Source organism: Pleurodeles waltl, chromosome 10 (assembly GCF_031143425.1).
Source record: "Pleurodeles waltl isolate 20211129_DDA chromosome 10, aPleWal1.hap1.20221129, whole genome shotgun sequence".
Lineage (NCBI taxonomy): Eukaryota > Metazoa > Chordata > Amphibia > Caudata > Salamandridae > Pleurodeles > Pleurodeles waltl.
Window position 1 is genome coordinate 630,539,324 of NC_090449.1, and position 19,947 is coordinate 630,559,270.

Sequence of the window (19,947 nt, forward strand, 5' to 3'; positions counted from 1 at the left end):
GTTGCCAGTAAGGGGAGCGTGAAAAAAATCTATAAAATCAATGAAACGTGGCTAAATATAGAAGAAACGGCTGAGTTTGACAGCGCGTAGCGAAGGGGAGAGTCGCTCACGAAAGGGAGAGTCGCTGAGGTGAGGCCTTTAGAACGCCGGCGACGAAGGAACAGCGCAACGGGCGCCGGGCGGCACCAAAGGAAGCCGCGGGCAGGTAAACAAAAGCGTACAAACTGAAAGTCAAGTTATGAACTATACGTATAACGAAAGGTAGAAACAAATAACCATGCATGCAAATAAGAGTCAAAGCTGACACGATAAAGAGAAATATATAGCCAATATATACTTATCTTGACTACGAGCAGCAAGAAAAGAGGACTGCTCATGGTTTGGATAGGTATATATTGGTTATGTTGGGCTCTGATTGGCCCATTCTAGTCTGTATTTTTTCCCCATTGGCCCAGACCTTTTCGGGCCTTTATGGGATTGGTGTTATTCATTTCTTGACTGTGCTGCTATTCAAATTAAAAGCATGAAATAAAGCATAATAAGAACCTCCGGTCTTGACATAAAATTCTGTTCATCAGTGGAAGACAGAGGCACAATAGTCATCACCTCAGTGAATGAATCAAACTGTTGAAGTGGGTGTACTACTGGTAGCATCTTACTTCCTCCTGAGATACATAGGTTCAGTACCTGTGTGGTCTTTCCCATATAAAGTCTATAATTTTGCTAATGTCTGTCAGAGGTGTAAACCTGTTGCTGAGGGGAAGAACAAAATGTATATGTTTTGTTTGGTGAAAATGACTAATTGCCCTAAACCAATTATCCATTGGGTCAACGTGTAGTAAATGATGATGAAAATAGCCTACGGGCGATATTTTCATACGTAGAGCTGGGTTTCACCCTACCATCTCTTGCTTGGGCCAAGATATCACCTGCTACAGTTAGAATGCGGAAATTCACAGTAATGGTATCTTCTACATCGGTTTTTGCTATAGGCCCAGTGCTATCAACCCTTCGCACAAGTATGATTTTTTTAGTCAAGTGGCAATTGACTGAGCTTTTTAGCCAAAACATCACCATATTTCTAAGGGACCTTTGAGATTCAGATGCCCCTAGTGCCAACTAGGGTATATTTATTAGGATTACAAAATATGGGCACAAAGCTGGAAGGCGATTTATCACCAGTAAAGGACTTCGACTTAGAGGGCTGTTCCCACCCTGCGTTTCAGGGGGATGCACATATGTTAATGACCTTTTGTTTTAAACAGGGATTTGAGAAGAAGCAGTTACATTAATATCCCTATTGAAGCTGGCAGCTGTGATGGAGGCATGCCCCCCCCTTTTTGTGTCTCCCTGGAGATATCACTTGACTGAACAGTGACTTTAGGGAATTGAATTGCTGAGGCTACAGTAATATGGTGGGGAAGAGGGATTGTTAGCTTGACCATAAGGATCTTTACCTGGGATATGGATACCCCCTTATATGGATTTAGCGATTTGACATAACTTAGACTCTATAGAGAAAAGGATCATAAACAGAGATAATTTAGACTCAAGGAGATTACTAATAAATGTTTTTAAACCCATCCCAACAGTCAAAGATGGAGCGGAATTTCCTTCACAGTTCCTGTGTATATCTAGCAGTTGTCTACTTTTATCCACTTTTTGTTTAAGCACCTTTTATCTACGCTTTGTTGAAGGGCCCACACATTTGGGGATTTCTGTGAGGTAGTAGAATGATCAATTAGGTCTAGAACAGTCAGAGAATCTATAGCATGTGTGCCCAAGTCCCCAGTAGAAGGCAAATCTAACCCATCTTGTGCTCTAGTGTCACTAGTAGAGATGACATTCACATTTGAAACAGGTGTGGTGATAGATGGTACAAGTGACGAGGCAAGAGCTTCTGTGGTTAATGAGAGACGCCACTCTGCAAGTTTAATTTCACTAGTCACTAGATCCACTGCCCTCACTAGGAAGCTATCGGTAGTTGTGCGTTGGTGTGGATGTAGGTGCTGAATGTCGGATATGTTGACCACATTTGCCTTCCTTTTGCCCATGTTGCCTGGTGGCATGTATTATTCCAAATAAAACTTATGGAAAAATTAACTAAAATCCAACTTACATATATTGCCACATTTTCCGTGAAGGGTGGACAGGACTAGAAAACCAAGAGAGTCGGCCCGGCCTCTGATGGGCTATGATGGACTAAGACTGGCCCGTCTTGGCCTGGGCACATGCCCAGGTGTGTCCCGTGCTGTGTGGGTAACTGTGCGCTTTTGAGCACATCAATGTCGAGATCCCTCCTCCCATGCATTGATGAACTCTGAGGGACGATGTCCCACTCCAGATGGAGGTGCAGGGAAAAGCAACGTCAAGGTCCCCAGCAAAAACAACGTTCTAGGCGCGTATAACTTGGGCACCTCCATACACTGTTCTCAACTCGCTAGCCAGAGTACATTCACCACTCTACCCTGCAGTGTGTTCTTACAAATGATATCATTTGAGATGTCATAAGAGTGGTTATGAATGTCATAATTGCATATACTGCAAGTCATGAAAGGGTATAAGGAGTGCATGGAGAAGGCACAAGTTATAGTTAATGTACTCCGACTAGCGAGTTGAGACAAACATGTGGGCTAATTTTTAAATAAATGTTTTCCTACCAGTTCTGTAGGGTAAATCCATATCCTCTGATTCTCATTGGTTGCTACCTTATTTTTTCCTGAGGAAGACCCAGTTGGAAAACATTTGCGTGGAGGGTCGAAATATTGATGCTTTTATATGTTGACTTTGATTTATGCATACATTTGTGACAAGACTGTACTCCTATTTTGAGTCTGTGCTCCTTAAAACAAAAGACAGTCCATTCAACATTAATTATTTATTGTCTCAAACACCAGCAAGCTTGTTCACTCTTGTTACAAATTACATCCATTGTACCATTTTCGGAGCACCTGCATCCTGTATATGTGTATTAACTAATTGGAGCAGTAATTCAATACCCTGTTCACCCTATTTTTCAGGTCTGTACAGTTTATTTTTCTAAGAAGAATAGGCTTACAGGCTTCCTAGGAGGGAACATTGTCTACATTGGTATTTATTGTGCACCCAGGTTCCTAGGCATTCGGTATTGCCCAATATTTTGCTTTGTCTTTCATTCTTGGAGCATGAGGTTAGAGATTGATTAACCGACAGAATGCTGAGCTTGTTTTGGGCCCAAGAATCCAAGAGAACTTCGAGCTGAGAGAGACAGGTATGTGGCTCAAACTTCGCTCAAACCTTCAGTGGCTTGTTTTACACAATGGCGAATTAGGGGACAAAGGCATGGGAAAGGTATGATTTGACTATCAATCAATTTTGTGAAGTAGGAGTATCAACACCACAGTGCAGGACTCCTTGTTTCAATATTCATTACTTTCTCGTACACCATATTTTAGCGAGTGAGTTATGGGACTGGGTGGTCTCTTCCCCACCGGTAATATAAAATGATTATTTAGCTACAGCCCTATTTTTTTATCATATACTTAATACCAGAGTTTAGTTTGATTTAAGTTTTTCTATCTTTGTTAAAAAAGGAGCAGAGGATTATGTTCTGAAAATAATTACACAAGAGTGCACAATTTGTCACAAGGGGAGGCCAAGGTTATTTTAAATAAGAACAAAGCCTTGTGGTTCCCTAGTTTCTATCTTGCTAATTACATTGTAACTGAAATGTGAAAGGAATTGATGATGGGACCCAGGGTCTACCACTGGTCTGTGGAACCTGTCCAGACTTTAAGTACAGATTTCACAACAAGCATATCTTGGTAAAAAGGTCAAGTTTAAATATTACATCTCATAGTGGCACGGCTAAAACTTTCCCTTCCCTATCTCTAGCAGTGGTGGCTGGGTTTTTGTGTCTGTACACCTCAGTGACTTGCTTCTCTTGCCCAATGTCCACCTTCAGCCCCACCCTGGCCACACCCTCCTTGCATCAATGCAGCCCTTGGTCGCACACAAACCAGACCAGTGGGAAAATGTTTAAGAGTATCCATGTTCTATAGGGTTGACTCGTGTAAAATATGACCTTGACCCAGAGCCTACAAAATTCAGGCAACTGGTTAAAGCACTAGCCATATTTTAGCTTTGGTCACTTTGTATTCATTGACAAAGTGGTGTCACTACCTTAATATTCCATGGCCTTACCTATAGTCTGCATCCAATTAGTGTCATTGTTATCTCTGCATGAAAACCAGCTAAGCCAAAGCAGTGAAACATGAGCTAGGAAGATAAGATCTGTGTCAGACTTTCAAGACAACCTCTGAACCGCAGAAAAATTCAGTGTTTGTAAAGGTTCCTTTGTTGTTGTTGATATCCTGCTTAGGGGTATCTGGACCTCTGCAGGACACCCCTGTGTGAGGCAAATTCTATACAGTGAGAGTCAGTTTATTTGTGGCAATTTAACTATCACAAACCATCCCTTAGCTTTGGTTTGTAATTATCAGGGGGCCATAAAATATATTTGTTTAATGCCAGGCTCATTTAAAGCCTTGTTTACTTAGTGGTTTGACATTTTTTTATGTTGTGTACCCACAAGGGTCTTACTTCAAGAAATGGCATCGGTCACCAATCTAGATTAGAAAAGTTCACTTTGTCATATTGCAATTATTCCTGTAGCTTTAGCATTATTTATGTCTCTGAGTACTAGTACTCTTGTTTGAATTAGATACTGTCTTTACACCCAAAATAGCTAACAATAAGTAAGGCAATTACCACTATCCTATTTTTGTTAGTGGTATTTCCCTGGTGCTTTCAACATTTTAGTTCCTTTGTGTAACTTTCTGTGATGTCAAATAGGGGTTTATTTGGTAATTTATTAGCAGTATTTGCAAAGCCAACTGTTATATTTCAGTCACTGAAAATTAGTGTGGGGAATGTTCCTGTGGAGGGGTTAGGTACATAGCTTAGGGATTGATCCATTGTAGAAAAAGTGGAATTTTGACCACAAACCTCTTCCTCCCGAGTACCTAGTTGTGTTGGCAAAACTGACCCAGTAACACCTCCCCAGTACCATCACAGTAACACATCCCAGGCAGTGCTTAATTTGTAAATAAAAAGATGCCGGTGCCCAAAGTCCTCCTCTTAAACATGTGGCTGCTGCAATTAAATGTGCGAACACGGAATACTGAGGCAGCGTAATCCTAAAGCCATCTTGGACCTTTTCAATCCATTTAAGCCACTCCCTGCCCCTTCAGCTCACACCTGCAGCTTTCTACTTTCACTCATTGTGATGCTTTTCGTTTTTTAATTCCTCCGTCTTTCCCAAACGTGTCTTTTGCTTGCAGCAAATGCTTGAGGCAGAAGACTAAGCGCCTGCCCTAAAAAATAAGTGCCGGTGCTCAGCACCGGAAACAACAAGCACAAATTAAGCACTGATCCCAGGCCATCTTACAATAACATTTGTTATACCGGTCAGCCTTAGGGTGGTCTTCCCCCAGACTTTTTGCCATTTTGCCCCCAATTTTGCTGAATTTGTTTTTGTTGGCTTTGCGACTCTGTGCACTTTATCACTGCTAACCAGAGCTAAAGTGCTTGGGCTCCCTCCCTAAACATTGTTTGATTGTTATATACCCAAATGGCATATTTAATTTACTTATAGTTCTTTAGTAAAGTGCACTACATGTGCTCAGGGCTTGTAAATTAACTACTACTAGTGGGCCTGCAGCACTGATTGTACCACTCACTTAAGTAGCCCTTTAAACATGTCTCAAGCCTGCCATTGCGGAGCCTGTTGGTGCAGTTTAAAATGCAATGTCGACCTGGCAAAATAACACTTTTGCCACGCCCAAGCCTTTCTTCTTAAAACATATGCCACCCCTAGCGCAGGCCCTAGACAGCCTCAAAGGCAGGGTGCAATATATTTGAGATGCTGTACATGTATTTTTAAGTTTTACATGTCCAGGTAGTGGAAAACCCAAATTAGTTTTTCACTACTGCAAGGCCTATCTCTACAATAGGTTAACATTGGGATTACCTTGTTACATTTTATAAGTTTAATTCACAATCTGGAAGAGATATGTTTTTGGAGTTTGGTCTCTCTGGAATCACAATTTATAATCATAATCTATGGTGAAGTCGGACTTTAAATTGTATTTCTGAAAATGCCACTTTTAGAAAGTTGGCATTTTCTTACTTTAGCAATTTGGTGCCTGCTGCCAGTCTCTGATCGCTTGTCTGGGGTGGTTAACAACTGGGATTTGTGTACTCCCTCTAGATAGCCCCACACAACGGGAGATTAGGTGTGACTTGATGGACCCTGATGGGCCATTCTGACAGGATGGAAGGGAGGGAAGAGCTGGCCATAGGCCCCACACTTACACCTGAATAGGCTGTGTCCTGTCCCCACACAAAGGGCTGCATACCCCCCTGTAATGAGGTTGGAGCCAGGGCAGGAAGGGAGGACCTCTGTGCACTTCAAATACTTCTTTGAACTCTCCCTCATTTCAAAGGCACCACTGGGTAAACAAATTGGACCTCAGACTCTACCATTTCAGTACACTTCTGGACCTGTGGATACCCTGCCAGGAAGAATGACTGCTGTGCTTCTACAAGGACTGCCACTCTGCTGGATTGCTGCTCTGGAAGAACTTCTTCTTGGCTGTGCTAACCTGGTGTCCTCCTTACCTGGATGAGAAGGACTGGATGTGCATCTCCAACCCAGAACACAGTCTGCGTTCTTGCTTGGAGAGATGCAGGTCCAGTGAAAGGGCCAACTGACTGGTCTCCTGATCTGAAGTCTCAGGGACATAAAAGACTTCCAACCAACCCAACACTGCAACTGGACTATGCCAGCTGTGAGCCTGGCCTCCCAGGTGCTGCAACCTCAGTCCTGGGACCCTTGGAAGTATATCTTCAAGTGCTGCACTAGCAGAACCACTGTATCTCTGCCATTGCATGGACAGAACCGGCTCATCTCTGCCATTGTGTTGATAAACCCGGCGCATTGCTTTTGGAACTAGCACTGTAACGCTTTCTTCAGTGCAAGGACTCTGCATCCCTGCCACCGACAGATGCTGAACTCCACTTCACAGCCACTTGAAATCATCAAAATCATTGCATTGTCTCAATATCAAAGCTGCCTGCACCCTGTGAGAAAAGGCCAGTTTTTGACATGGTAAGCCCCCACTTTTTGCCTGATGTAGCCTAGAAATTGTAGTGCCCAGGGCCCCTGCTAACCAGGTTCCCCGGGCCAGAACTCTTCTCCTAAAACTATTGTGATGCATTGGCACAATTGGATACCCCTTTAGTTGCCACTATAAGTCCCTTGTAAAACATCAGCAGCACTCATTGTGCCGCCCTCTAGGGCCATGCATCCAGATGCCCCCAGCACTGCCATTGCAGGCTGGGTGTACTGGTACAAACCTATAACACAAACTCGACATGGCATACTGCCTGTGTGCCCTGTCCACCATCCACTTCATATACTATAAGTAAGAAACCCCTCTGGCAGGCCTTACAGCCCTAAGGCAGGGTACACCATATCATATGTGAGGGCAAAGCTGCATGAGTAATATGCACCCAGGGTGTCCTTGACAAACCTAGGACATAGTGAGTGAACAGAGCAGCCATTTTAATACAGGTGCTGGACACTGGTCAACGTGAGTTTCCCAGCTACATGATGGCCATTCTGAGCCCTGGGTTGTTTGGTATCAAACAACTCAGAATGCTAAAGCCAAACTGGAACCAGATTGGGATTTATCCCTAAATGTAACCAGGGGTCACCTTAAAGGTGCCACCTGCAAAAGCTAACTACCCTGGCATTGTTGCTGCCTGGTTCTATCCAGACTGTCACCTCCAGACACCCAATCTACAAACTTTGGGGGAGAGGTCTGACTCTCTGGTTTGTAGAACAAGGTCCTACCTGGGTGGAGGTGCTAACACCCCCTCCCTCAGGAATGTGCACTGCCCTTTTGCAGCTGGCACAGGATGCCCATCAACGACCTCGACCAACCTGCAAAAGGCGAACTTGGAAAAGCAACTGTGTGATTGTATATGTATTTTTAAAGGCGACTTTCCATTGATTCCTCTGATACGTAATTACACACAAAAACACTTTTTATTAAACTTCAAAAAGCCATATCTCAAAAAGTAATTAACCAATTTTGATAATCTTGTCTTAAAAAGTATATAAAAATCTGAAGTATTTTTATAAATTAGTCTTGAGTTATTCCTTTGAGTGTGTGAGGGGCAAGATTGATACTGTGAGTATAACAAATGCTTTGCACTTCTCCTAGATGGGCCTAACTGCTCGACCAAGCTACCTTAACAAATGGAGCATTAGGTGATCTAATTTTTACCCCTTAAACCAATGTGTGGTTGCCTGGACCCCCTGCACGGTATGCCTAGCTTTGCACACAACATAGGGGGTCAGCCTCCAACACAACCACACCAGAACTCCGTTGTATCTTGGCTCTGATGCATTGCCGCTTCTGAGTGGGGAACTTTTATACATCTCCTCGACTGCATGAAGAAAATTGATGCATCTCCACAATGGCATGGTTTTGAACCACTGCAACGCTTCTGACACAAGAATTTTAATGTACTTTGGTTCAGTGGGCTCAGCAATGTCCTTGTAGCTGGCCCGTGCTCCATCGCGGCTGACCTAAAATGTTTACTTTTTCCCAGTCCGTCGCAACCAGATACCCCTGGCTGGAGCGTTTTGCTTCTACGTGCTATCTCAGGTTATTCTTTTTAAAAAAATCAGAACTCAAGTTCATCTTATTTTTCGTTATTTTGGCCTTGTTTTATTTATTCAATTAAGTTCTATTTTTCTAATCTAACCAGGTGTGGTTTCTTTTTGTGTGGTGTTTTCACTGTATTACTGTTTGAAGTGTTGCAGAAATACTTTACACATTGCCTCTAAAGTTAAGCCTGACTGCTTTGTGCCAAACCAGAGTGGGTGTACTACACACAGGTTAACTTAGAGTGTTTGTGACTTACTTTGACTAGGATTGTGGTTCCTGCTTGATGAGGGTGTATACCTCTATCAACTAGAAACCCAGTTTCTAACAATATTAAATACCTGAGACAGAAACACTTTACAATACATTGCAAAAACTATTACATTAACACCCACCTTGTTTCCCAGTGTCCCTATCCCTCCCCTCTCACCATTATGGTTACCAGGTACCACAGGCCATCTCTCACCATCCCTGACCTCTCATTCCGAAGCTTTCCTTTTCATTATTTTGTCTACCCTCCAGTGGCTTTTTTTCTCCTTTAAGGTCTTCCTCATGCAGCTTCCTTGCCCCCGTACCTCTCCCTTGTAGCACTCCCTCCTCTCCTACATGCAGCCGTTTTCTCTCCTGTTCGATCCTCCTGCAACTCCATCTCTCTCTCTCATCGCCCACTACCTCTTCCTTCCGTTTCTCTCACTTTTCCTGACAGATTATCTTTCCTATTGTACTCTCCCTTGACACCTCTCTTTCCCCGCTCAGTTCTTTTCATGTGGCTCCCTCCATTCCATGATTCATCCCTGTCCACTCTCCCCCTGAAACATTATTTTCTGCTACCTTGTACCGCCCCTTGTCCCCACCCAGTCCTGGGGTAGAGGAGGTGGGGCTTCCAGGAACTAGCCTAGCTTGCTTTACTCTGATCTCATTTCTGTTCCCGAGCCAGTAGTCTGAGCGCTGCTGCCAGGGTCTGATCCATGGTTAGTGTCATGGAGGGCAAGTGCCTAGCTTGTCTAGTGCTTGATCCGGTCATCCGTGTAGGCACAAATGTGGAAAGAAGAGAAAATTGTTATTATGAAATATTTTGAAATACAGTGTTAATTAGAACATTGGAATGTATGAAGCTGCTCTGAAGATAATGAACCCTCTTAGGGTTAATAATGGCTGGCATAAGCCTTCAGTCTGCTCCAACATTCCAATGTTTGTCTTTTTTTCTCCCATTTTCAATTTAGAACATTCTTCCCTCAATGGTTGGAATGTTGTAATAGCATTATAGCCCTTCTTTCTCAGGGCTATGCCTGCAGGTCTGGCATATAACTCAGGTTCATGGCCTTTAACAACCAATACAGCCCTCAGCAGCAGGCTATAAGACTACAGTAGACTTCTTATACAGCCCCCTTTATAATGTCTACAGCACTGCATATGATTAGAATATGTCCTTTGCTGACATCCAGCTGTTAGCATCGAGGGCAACATATTTTAGATGAGTTCTCCAAATGTATTTACAGCATAACTTTAATGCACTCGAATGTAACTTCTAAACTGTTGTTCACCTATTAAAAACAACCATGCTAAATGACTGAGATCAGTGCTAATCAGCTACACAGCTCAAGAGACGCAAACGCGTCAAGTTGTTGACACAACTGCATGATTGTAAATTGACTTAATTTGCAGGATAATTGTATTTATACTCATTAGTCCGAATCACTGAGCAATGTAAAAATCTCTAACACCTGGCTTAATATTGTCACAAAATCAGAAAAAGGCATCCTTTATAGAGGCCAGTTTGCATGCTAAATACATTTCTTAAAACACTAAGCTCTGTAAAGTATGTTTAGTACAGCCAATATGCTAACTGTAAGAATCAGATTTACTAAGGTTCTGCGCATGTGCTTTTACAAGTCTGAGCTGTGCGCTGTGATGCACATGGGAAGGTTGATCTACTTTTACAGGCAAAAAATGGTTTGTGTTGAATTTTGATACAAGTGCAGCGCAAAATACATTTTCATTGTGGAGAGCCAATGACAGGATTTGTAATATGGATTACATGGACAGCCCACATCTCAAATTGTCACATCTCCAATCAATATACGGAAAAGTAATACCTCAGTTAGGAACCAGGCATGGACGTCATTTAGGGGTCACCAGGGATCGCGGCTGCGACCCTTGGCTTGTCCCTTGTGATCTCTGGCACTGTCTTTGCGACTCCTGGCTTCAGAGGTGGCAAAATCAGTGCCAGGAGCACAATGGCAGTGCGTCCTTATGGACGACGGTCGAGACCCCTTTCTCGTTATCTCTAATTTTTTATTACACTAATAGTAAATAATGTTTAATTATTCTCTTAGTGTAATAAAAATACAAATAGCTGGAATATAGCCCTCCCTGGCAGCTGAGGTACCTATAAAATGCTTTTAAGTGCATGTTGTGTGTGTGCTTGAGGGGGAGTGTGTTTTTGTGTGAGAGAGCGTGTTTAAGTGTGAATGTGTGTGTGTAAGCATGTGTGTTAATTAAATTGAAGGTCAAAGGTTGTGTGATGTCAGTTCCACTATCCCTGGCATTTTGGTGATTTAAGGTTCATGGAACGGGGGTTGAATAGCTAAGACAGGACTGGCTCTAGCATGGTGGCGCCCTATACAACAGTCTTTTTTGGAGCCCCATACCCCACCCATGACCACCTCCTCGGATTCACTCACTACCACCCGGCAAATGTGCCCTTCAGCTCTCCATAGCCCCCTTCCACATACATTCATTTGTTTTAAAGCGCTTGTAAATGCTGGCTTTACTAATCCACTCAGCTATTCACAGAAAATATAGTTCTGTTCTTTGCAGCAGGCATATTAACCCTCTCCGCTACTTTATTGTGAGTCAAAGCTGCCACTATAGCAAACTCACTTCACTCTCCCTAGGAGGAATATTAATTTTAAGAGGTATCTTGACATTTGAATTTCTTCCTGAAGACTGGACGCACAAGGAAGTTTTCCGCACGTGCTTTTAAATCGCAAGTTTCGAAAGTCATTGCTAAACACAGCGCCCCCCCTGAGGTCAGCGCCCCACAATCCAGGTCAGCACCCGGTGCAGCCGCGCCACTCACCCTCCCTAAAGCCGGCCCTGAGGTAAGACACTAGGGGCAGTGGTTCGGAATGGTGCCAACAGCAGACTCAGGTCATCACACAAATCACGCTCAATAATCTAAGCAAAACAAAATACAGAGCAAAAGTTTCGAAAATGTTGCAATTCATTAAATAGCTGAATGTGCAACACACGAAGAAAAGGTGTTAGTAGTTTTCCTATTACCCAGCTCGGGGAGACTGTAACAAGCCCCAGTCCTACCTACATACTGGCTCAGAGCTAAAAGGTGCAGAGGAGCGCAGCACAAGTGGAGGCCGGACACCAGTAGAGGAACACCAGCAGAATGTCCAGTGGTCAAGTAAAGAGTTGGAAGGCTGAGTATGTTGAGTCTTGTGCAGTTTGCATTCGCAGATCAAAGAAAGAACCCGAGTTCAGTAAGGAATGAGGGCAGAGGTGAAAATGGGAAGAGCCAAAGAGGAAAAAACAAAGCGTAATGATGCGGAGACGAGTAACAAACTGGTTCAGAAGCGGAAAGCACAACAACCAGGGACGTTGGTACATATCTACACAGTGGCTCTGAGAGATGTATATATTAACACTGCCCGCTCTGTCCTGGAAGTTCCGCTCTCTAACCGGGAAACGTAACCACTCTATTTCTTATACTAATTTCCATGTCCCTGTCTTCCGCAGTCTCCATACCGAACCTCTTCTGAACCTATATGAGGACTTCAACCGTGAGCCCTTGTTATTTGCTGTTTCTTAATATTTCTCACAGACAAACCACCGATAATATATGCAGAGGGAGCATAACGAAGTGGGAACACAGCAAACACCAATATGAATTCCTAGAAATGCCATAAATGTGAAACTAGCGTGACCTGGCTTTGCATAGCATCCTTGTGCCAAATTTAACTACACGCAGGCCTTGGGCAAGAAGAATATCATGTGCTATTCCAACATGTAACATTTATTTTTCACGAAAGTACACATTATTTGCAGCTTTCACCTAGCCAGGTGCCCCCACTTAGATAGTTGTACTCCATTGCAGCTGTGAAAAAAGTCACCTCATACTCACCCTTGTGCAGAACCGCAAGGCTTAGTATCACGCTAACATGGCTTGTTTTGCGTGAGCATGGCTGATGACGTCATCGATGCACGACTCTGTAAATATGGTCCTGCACAATTGTTCGTTGTTCGACGAGTGCAGAGCTGCAGATTTGTATGGAGAACTGCACGATTATTTGTCCATCTGTGCGTCAGAGTTAGGATAAATACCAAAAATTCGATTTTGTTCCATTTAGTTTCAGTGTGCAGTCCAAGTCATGTCTCAATCTTCTGTCTTTTTATTTCAGATACACTAAGCTGGGCTATGCGGGAAACACAGAACCGCAGTTCATTATTCCATCATGTAAGTTATCATTTCTACGCCGACTTGCAAGATTATTCTTTAGTCTGTCATTGTTTTGATCTCATTAACAATTTTGATTCAAAAGACCTTTTAAAGCAGGTTGGTATGTAAAAGGCAATGGCATTCTACCGTCCAGGCGGCAGGGCTAGCGTTGAACCATGAACAGGTAATACGTTGCTTCGGCAGCTTCAGCGGTGAAAAACGAAAAAAAGTGCTAGTTGTAGCAAGTGTAGCGTTTGTGGTACCCAGCCACTGCCCCTCCCTCTCCGTGATCATAGACGCATGCAACCTCCTCCCCAGTTCTAGAACATTCATGAAAATTGAGAGGGGTCTGCTGTGATTATCAGGTGCAAGGTCTGGTCTACAGAGTGGCACCTATTTTAAGCACCACAGGCACCCATTTTTGCTGGGACCCTGGGGCAATTCTTGGAATTAGTTCAGGTGGCAGGATGAGTCCGCCAACAGTGTTACTCTTCCCAGTGATGCCCTGGAACAGTGATGAGGGGTCGGTCGGCAGTACCGAACCAGATGACATCATTTATCATAACAGCTGGTTCAAAAAAGAGCATCTGTGTGAGGTAAATACGAGCATGATGTGAAACTGACAGTGAAGATAGAATTAATTAAGAATTACCAATATCCCATAAAACGAAAAAAAAGTGGAGTAGTGTAACCGTAGCACCAACATGTGTACCCATATTTTAGTTTCGAATTGTTACTCAAATGGGCAGTTGACAAGTTAGGTTGTGCTTGTAGCTAAATACACTTTCTAGTTGCCTTTAGTGGTAACTACTGACATTTAAATTAAAATATAATTATGGAGTGTTTGTATTTTTTATTGTCCCATCTTAATTATGCACTCTATCTACAAACTGCATGAGTGTTTTTTTTTCCACTGTGTTTTCCACTCACTGTATTTTCACCCGCTTGCTGTAACTTTCACCAGTGATATTTACTCCTGGTAAATGTACATTCCTCTAGGGAACTGCCACGGGAAGTGCTAATCTCGAGGCACCCGTAATTTTACAATTGGTGGCAAATTATTATTATTATTTTTTTAAAGCGTCCCCTGTATTTTTTGTGTGTAAAAGTTTATTGAATTACCAACATTTATGTAAGAAAGAAATTACAAAAATAATGGATTAGTGCATTAGCGAATAAACCTTTAATATTAATTCACCATAAAATGAAGATGCATAGTCAGTAAACAGTTAAATGCATATATTATATCATAAGAAAGGCTATCTAATTAACATACTAACCTAAAAAATACCCCAAAATGATTTAAATGGGTTATATTCACGTGACAAAATATGAAATGCCAATTAAGAAGCACTCTATTACATCAAAATAGAGAATTAATGATACAGAAGGAATGTACAACGCAACAAAGGTTTGCACTGATGCTGGGAAATTATGCCAGATACCTTAATTGATATTTGCACTGACCTACTTTTTAAAAATGTTTTTTAACTGGTCACTCATTACAAATATCATTTTTATACTCGTCATTGGTGCAAACGTCACTGCAATGTTGGCAATAACCAGTTCAAATTTGCCACGACCAGTGCAAAATTGCCTGGCACAGATATATGTTACATTATTGGCTGTATCACAGAGCATAGCAGAGAAAATACACAGTTGTACCTTTAACCTTACGGTCCTTCAAACATTATATTTTGTTACTGTATTTAAATATGAAGTGGAAGGGACACACATTCATCACATCTAAAGCATGTAGTATGGGAAATATACATATTTACCCACCTTTTAGTTCAACAGATCAATTCTTATCAGATATGAAACGTAAACAATGTTGATTTTTTTCAGTAGAAAAAAAACCTAATAGCTGGAGAATCTAGGGAGGACAGTGCATCAGTGGATTTTCCCTCCACTATGCTATCCCTGTAGGTGGAAATTCCACTAGTGTATTTTTCTTCACATTTACCACTTGAGTTAGAAATTGAAGGATTTTCTATTACCTCTTAATTCTAAATCTAGTAAAAATGATACTTAATGCATATAATTAACTTGTAAGGTAAGGACCCTTCAAAGGCAAAATCGAAAACCTCATCCCAAACATGAGATAAAGCTCATTCATAGATCTTATGCCTTATGGAGTCAACAACAGAGTCAGGAGTGCCAAAAATAAAATGTGCTTTGTATATACCAGAAAAAGAATCCATAAAGATATGTGCAGTATAAACGTATGTTTGCTAAATGCATACCATAATTCAGCCCAAATGATTAAAAAGATATGGGGCCTGATTTAGATGTTGGCAGTAACAGTCTTGTCATCAATTTTTTGACTGAAAACACTTCTGCTGCCGTGACCGTCCGCCTGGCTGCCGTATTCAGATGTTGGCGATCCTATCGCCGAAAGCCCGCATTGGAACTGCTGTCTTTGCCAAGAAACACCGCCCATGTCAACGGCAGGATAGGGAAAAGTGCCTGCCGGCCGGAATCCAGCCACCTTTCCCACCTTGGGGATTTGGATGTGCCTTACTGCCAAGCAAAAAGTGGCGGTCCGACCTCCAATTCTGAGATGGCGGATTGGGGTGGAAAAAGGGGTGAAAGCTCACTTTTTCCCCCCGATCCCATCTCCATTCTCGACTGGACATCACCTGCTGACATGGAACCACAGAGTAAAGACCTGGACTGGTAGGTTTGTGCTATCTGTTCTGTATGTGAGCCAGTACGTGTATGTCTGTGTGTGTGGATTGGCTGGTTGAGGCGGAGGGTGGTGTGGTTGTATCAGTAAGTGTGTCACTTGCATTGCATGTGAGATCAATGTTGTGTATGTTGTGTTGGCGTGTGACACATTCAGGTGAGTATTGTGTGGGGGATGTTGTTGTAATGTGCGTAGTTGTGCTTGTGTGTGAGTTTGTGTAGCTGACTGTGTAGTTGTGTTGATTGTTGTGATTGTGTCATGTGTGGGTGCAGTGTCTATGGTGTGTGTGAGTTGTGTCATGGATGTATATCAATTTGTGTTTTTGGCATGTTCGGGTTGTGTTGGAATTGTAATGGATGATGGTGTTTATGTAGTGTATTGTGTAGTGTGTAGTGCAGGGGGACATATATGGTTAAGGGACACTTACCTCTATTCCATACCCACTGCCATTGTACAAAATCCATTGAGTCCCGCAGCCATCGGCCCCTGTCAGCAATCTGTCACCAGTCCACCGCTTGTAAAGCTGTAACATCTAAATATGGCGGGCGGAACACCCTTTGATGTGACAGTCTTTTCAGGTCTGCTGCTGACACGACTTGGCAGTAACACCATCAAGATCTAATCAGGCCCATATTTTATTCCATGCCTCTTGAAGGTAATACAACTTAAGTTCTACATTCCAGGAATCCTGTAATAAAAAGGGATGTGGAAATTAAACAATATTATCCTAAAAACCTCAGATGCAACATGACTTGTGTTGCTAAATCAATTTAGACATCTCCATTTCCTTAATAAGTGGTGATGGCAAACTTGAGGAAAACCTGGAAAGTGATTTGTTGGCCAAATTATACCTCACCATTCTCTTGAGGCAATTTGAGTTTATAAATGCCAGCTTTGACCCAATTCTTCCAAATTGTCATATTCCTCTTCAGGCACACAAAGCGATTAAGCTGGAGGGAAGCTCCCTTACTGAGATTAACACAAGTATGAAGTATGACAAAGCTTTACACACACACACACATATATATATATATATATATATTACAGGGATAACCTAGATTCTGAATTTCTATATTTTTTAAAATTCTATTTCCTAACTGTAACGGCCCCATAACCTTTGTTTTTTTCAGTGAATTTCTATGTTTTTTTCAAATGTAAAGTAATTTTCATTACTGTTCGTAAATCCAGCCACCACCGCACACTGCCATTGACTGTACACAGTGGGGGTTGGCCGCAGGGCCTGGCATGCTGCCAGGTCCTGTGGACAACCCCCTATACCCACCCAACCCAGTGCCGCACATGGCCTTCGTGTGTGTATGGTTGTGAACGTGGGTATGAGAGTTTCTGTATGGGTATGAGAGTGGGTGTGTAAGGGTCTATGTGTGTGTGAAAGTGTCTGGGTGTGAGAGGGTGTCTCTGGGTATGAGTATGTGTGTGAGTGTGTGTATGAGAGTCAGAGTGTGTCACTGAGAGGATGCATTAATGTCTAAGTGGGATTGAGTGGGTGCATGAGATTCTGAGTGGGTTTGTGAGTGACTGTGTGAGTCTGGGTCTGTGAGTGGGTGTGTGAGACTGAGGTGGTCTGTGAGTGGATGCATGAGACTGAGTGGGTCTGTGAGTGGCTGCATGAGTGTCTAAGTGGGTTTGTGAGTGGGTGCGTGAATCTCTGAGTGGGTATGTGAGTGGGTGCATGAGTGTCTGAGTGGATCTGTGAGTGGGTGTGTGAGTGTCTCTGTGGGTGTGTCAGTAGCTGTGTGTGTGACTCTGCAACAAAGGAACCTCACCTGCCCTTTTATCCAACAAGAGTACACAGCTTTGCATGAAACATCTAAACAAGTGGAGTTCTTTCTGCCTCCTTGGGTAAATGTCCAGTATGTATTCTACACTACAGTTGTGTAATGGTTCACGAGGAAAGGTCACCAGTGACATTGTGTGCATTTTGGCAACATGATTTTTCCTATTGCCTGTTTCTCTAGGATTGTTTTATAACATGAATCCTCCTATAAAGAGACCAACTATACTATAAAGACGTAAATCTCCACCAAACAAGGGTCCTTCCTCTTATCCATATGAAGTAAGTGCTTCTTTGTTTTGTGGAAATGCCCTCATATTTCACAGCTTAAAGAACGCACCATCAAAACTGACAGGAAACGCACTAGGGGGCCCTTTGGAAAGCTACACATCATCCTGGCAAAAGGGGAAAGACTTTTCATATTACTAAGGTGGACAGTGCGCTGCCAAGCGGGCGCAGCTTCCATGTGATTTGCACATTTGCAAAAATAGCTATTTAAAGGGGGTAACCATGTACTCTATGGGTACATGGCCCTTGGGACCCTATCCCCCGGGGCCCACCCCTATTCAATAGGGGAGGGGAGTTGCACGGCCCACCTCACTGACCCAATTTCGGCACCAGGGCCCAGCCATATTATCTGGGTGCCTTGGGCACCCAGTGTGCGCAACCAGGACTCTGAGGGGAGCCTGAAGGCCCCCCGTGGTCCCAGCAAGCTCCCCGCCTCATGTGGCATTACTGGTGCACACAGGGAGCTGCTAAACATGCAGCTCCCTGTGTGCAAGAGAACTCATTTCATCGCTTTCGCTGACCACATATCTGCAGGCAGGGAAAGAGAGGAAACCTCTACTTCCAGTGGGCAAGAGCACATTGGCAACTCTTACCCACTGGAAGCAGTGTGTTTGCTCTGATTTGGCGGGAGCTGTCAAAGCTCCCACTGGTTCATTGGTCTGTCAGTGTGCCATTCACATTTTGTACTGCTAGCACAGCAGACAGCAAAAAAAGCATGGGGCATGGGGCAGCCCACATCAGCTATTGACAACCTCATTGTGAATGATGGCATTTGTTTCTTGCACAATGTGCACTTACACACAAAGATTAGTCCCCCTGTACAGTTTTACAGGAAATTTACAAATATTGGCAAAATCAAAGGTTTACAGCTAAAATCATGCCTATTGGCTTTGACAGTGCTTATTAATTTTTCTAGTATGATAAGCACAATTCAATAAAGTAACCTCTTTTATCTAGTTTACAATGGAATGATGGTATGTTTATTTTGGGAAGGCCAACAAAATAATATTGTTATAGTTTAGCAAATGTGTATTTAATGGACACATATTGTCATGCTTAGATTTAGTGCATAATGGAGACACATTTCTCTATGAGTTAGTCAGACTAACACCAATCTCTATGGGAAAGGAAGCACCCCCAGAAATAGTTTAGAATGACTACAGGGGAGGTGTTTCCCATCTCCATTGCCACACTTCTGGGGAGCACAGGGAGCTTTGATCAGGGAAAGAAATGCTCTGCCATGTTGGATTTATGGAGAGAGGGGCACTGTGAGAAAACAGGGCTGATTGCAGAGGCCCCCTAACTTTTTGCCCCCATTTTCCACTTTTTGCTGGTGTTTTCCTGACTCTGATGGTCCTGGGCCTGTGCTCTGTGTAAAATCAATATGCAAATTAGGCTAATTATAATTGGCTAAATTGACATACCTATAAGTCCCTAGTATATGGTAGGGCATGTAGGTTTAGGGACCACAGCATAGGTAGTGCACCCATAGGTGCACTGCTGAGGTGCCCAGTGTCATTTTAAAGGCAGGCCTGCCTTGCTGGCTGCTTTTAAATTAAAGTTATATGCAAATTCGACTTTGGAATTAAAAGTAGTTCCAAAGTCTTAAACTACCTTATTTTTAGATATAAGTCACCCCTATGGTGTGCCCTATGTGCCCCTAGTGCTGGGTGCCATGTAACTATAAGCAGGGACCTTATAAAAGTAGTTTAGCCACACCAGTGGGTGGGCTCAGCCAGATGTAACCTCCAAAAATCAGATTCAGCCATGATGGATTTTTGAAGAATGTTGCCTCCTGGGATTGATTTTTGCCACACTTCCCAGGAAGTGGTCATCACAGGGGGAAGGACCCTGCACCTGATTGGAGAATCAGGACCCCCCTGTTTTTCACCCAGGAGCAAGGATAAAACTGGCAGACCTGCACCCACACCTCAGTTCCCTACCACATCCCTACCAGGAAGAACTACAGAAGAAGAAGGACTGCCCTGCTGGACCCCCTGGCCTGCACCTG

General features: G+C 43.0%; 1 protein-coding gene across 3 annotated transcripts in view; it reads left to right on the forward strand.

Annotated features, from left to right (window-relative positions):
• Positions 1-19,947, forward strand: part of ACTR3B (actin related protein 3B) — a 578,551-nt gene that overhangs the window by 17,720 nt on the left and 540,884 nt on the right. For all 3 annotated transcript variants that reach the window (XM_069211126.1, XM_069211127.1, XM_069211128.1), the window contains exon 2: positions 13,130-13,185. In XM_069211126.1, coding sequence (XP_069067227.1) covers positions 13,130-13,185 — 56 coding nt within the window. The remainder of the gene's footprint in view (positions 1-13,129; positions 13,186-19,947) is intronic.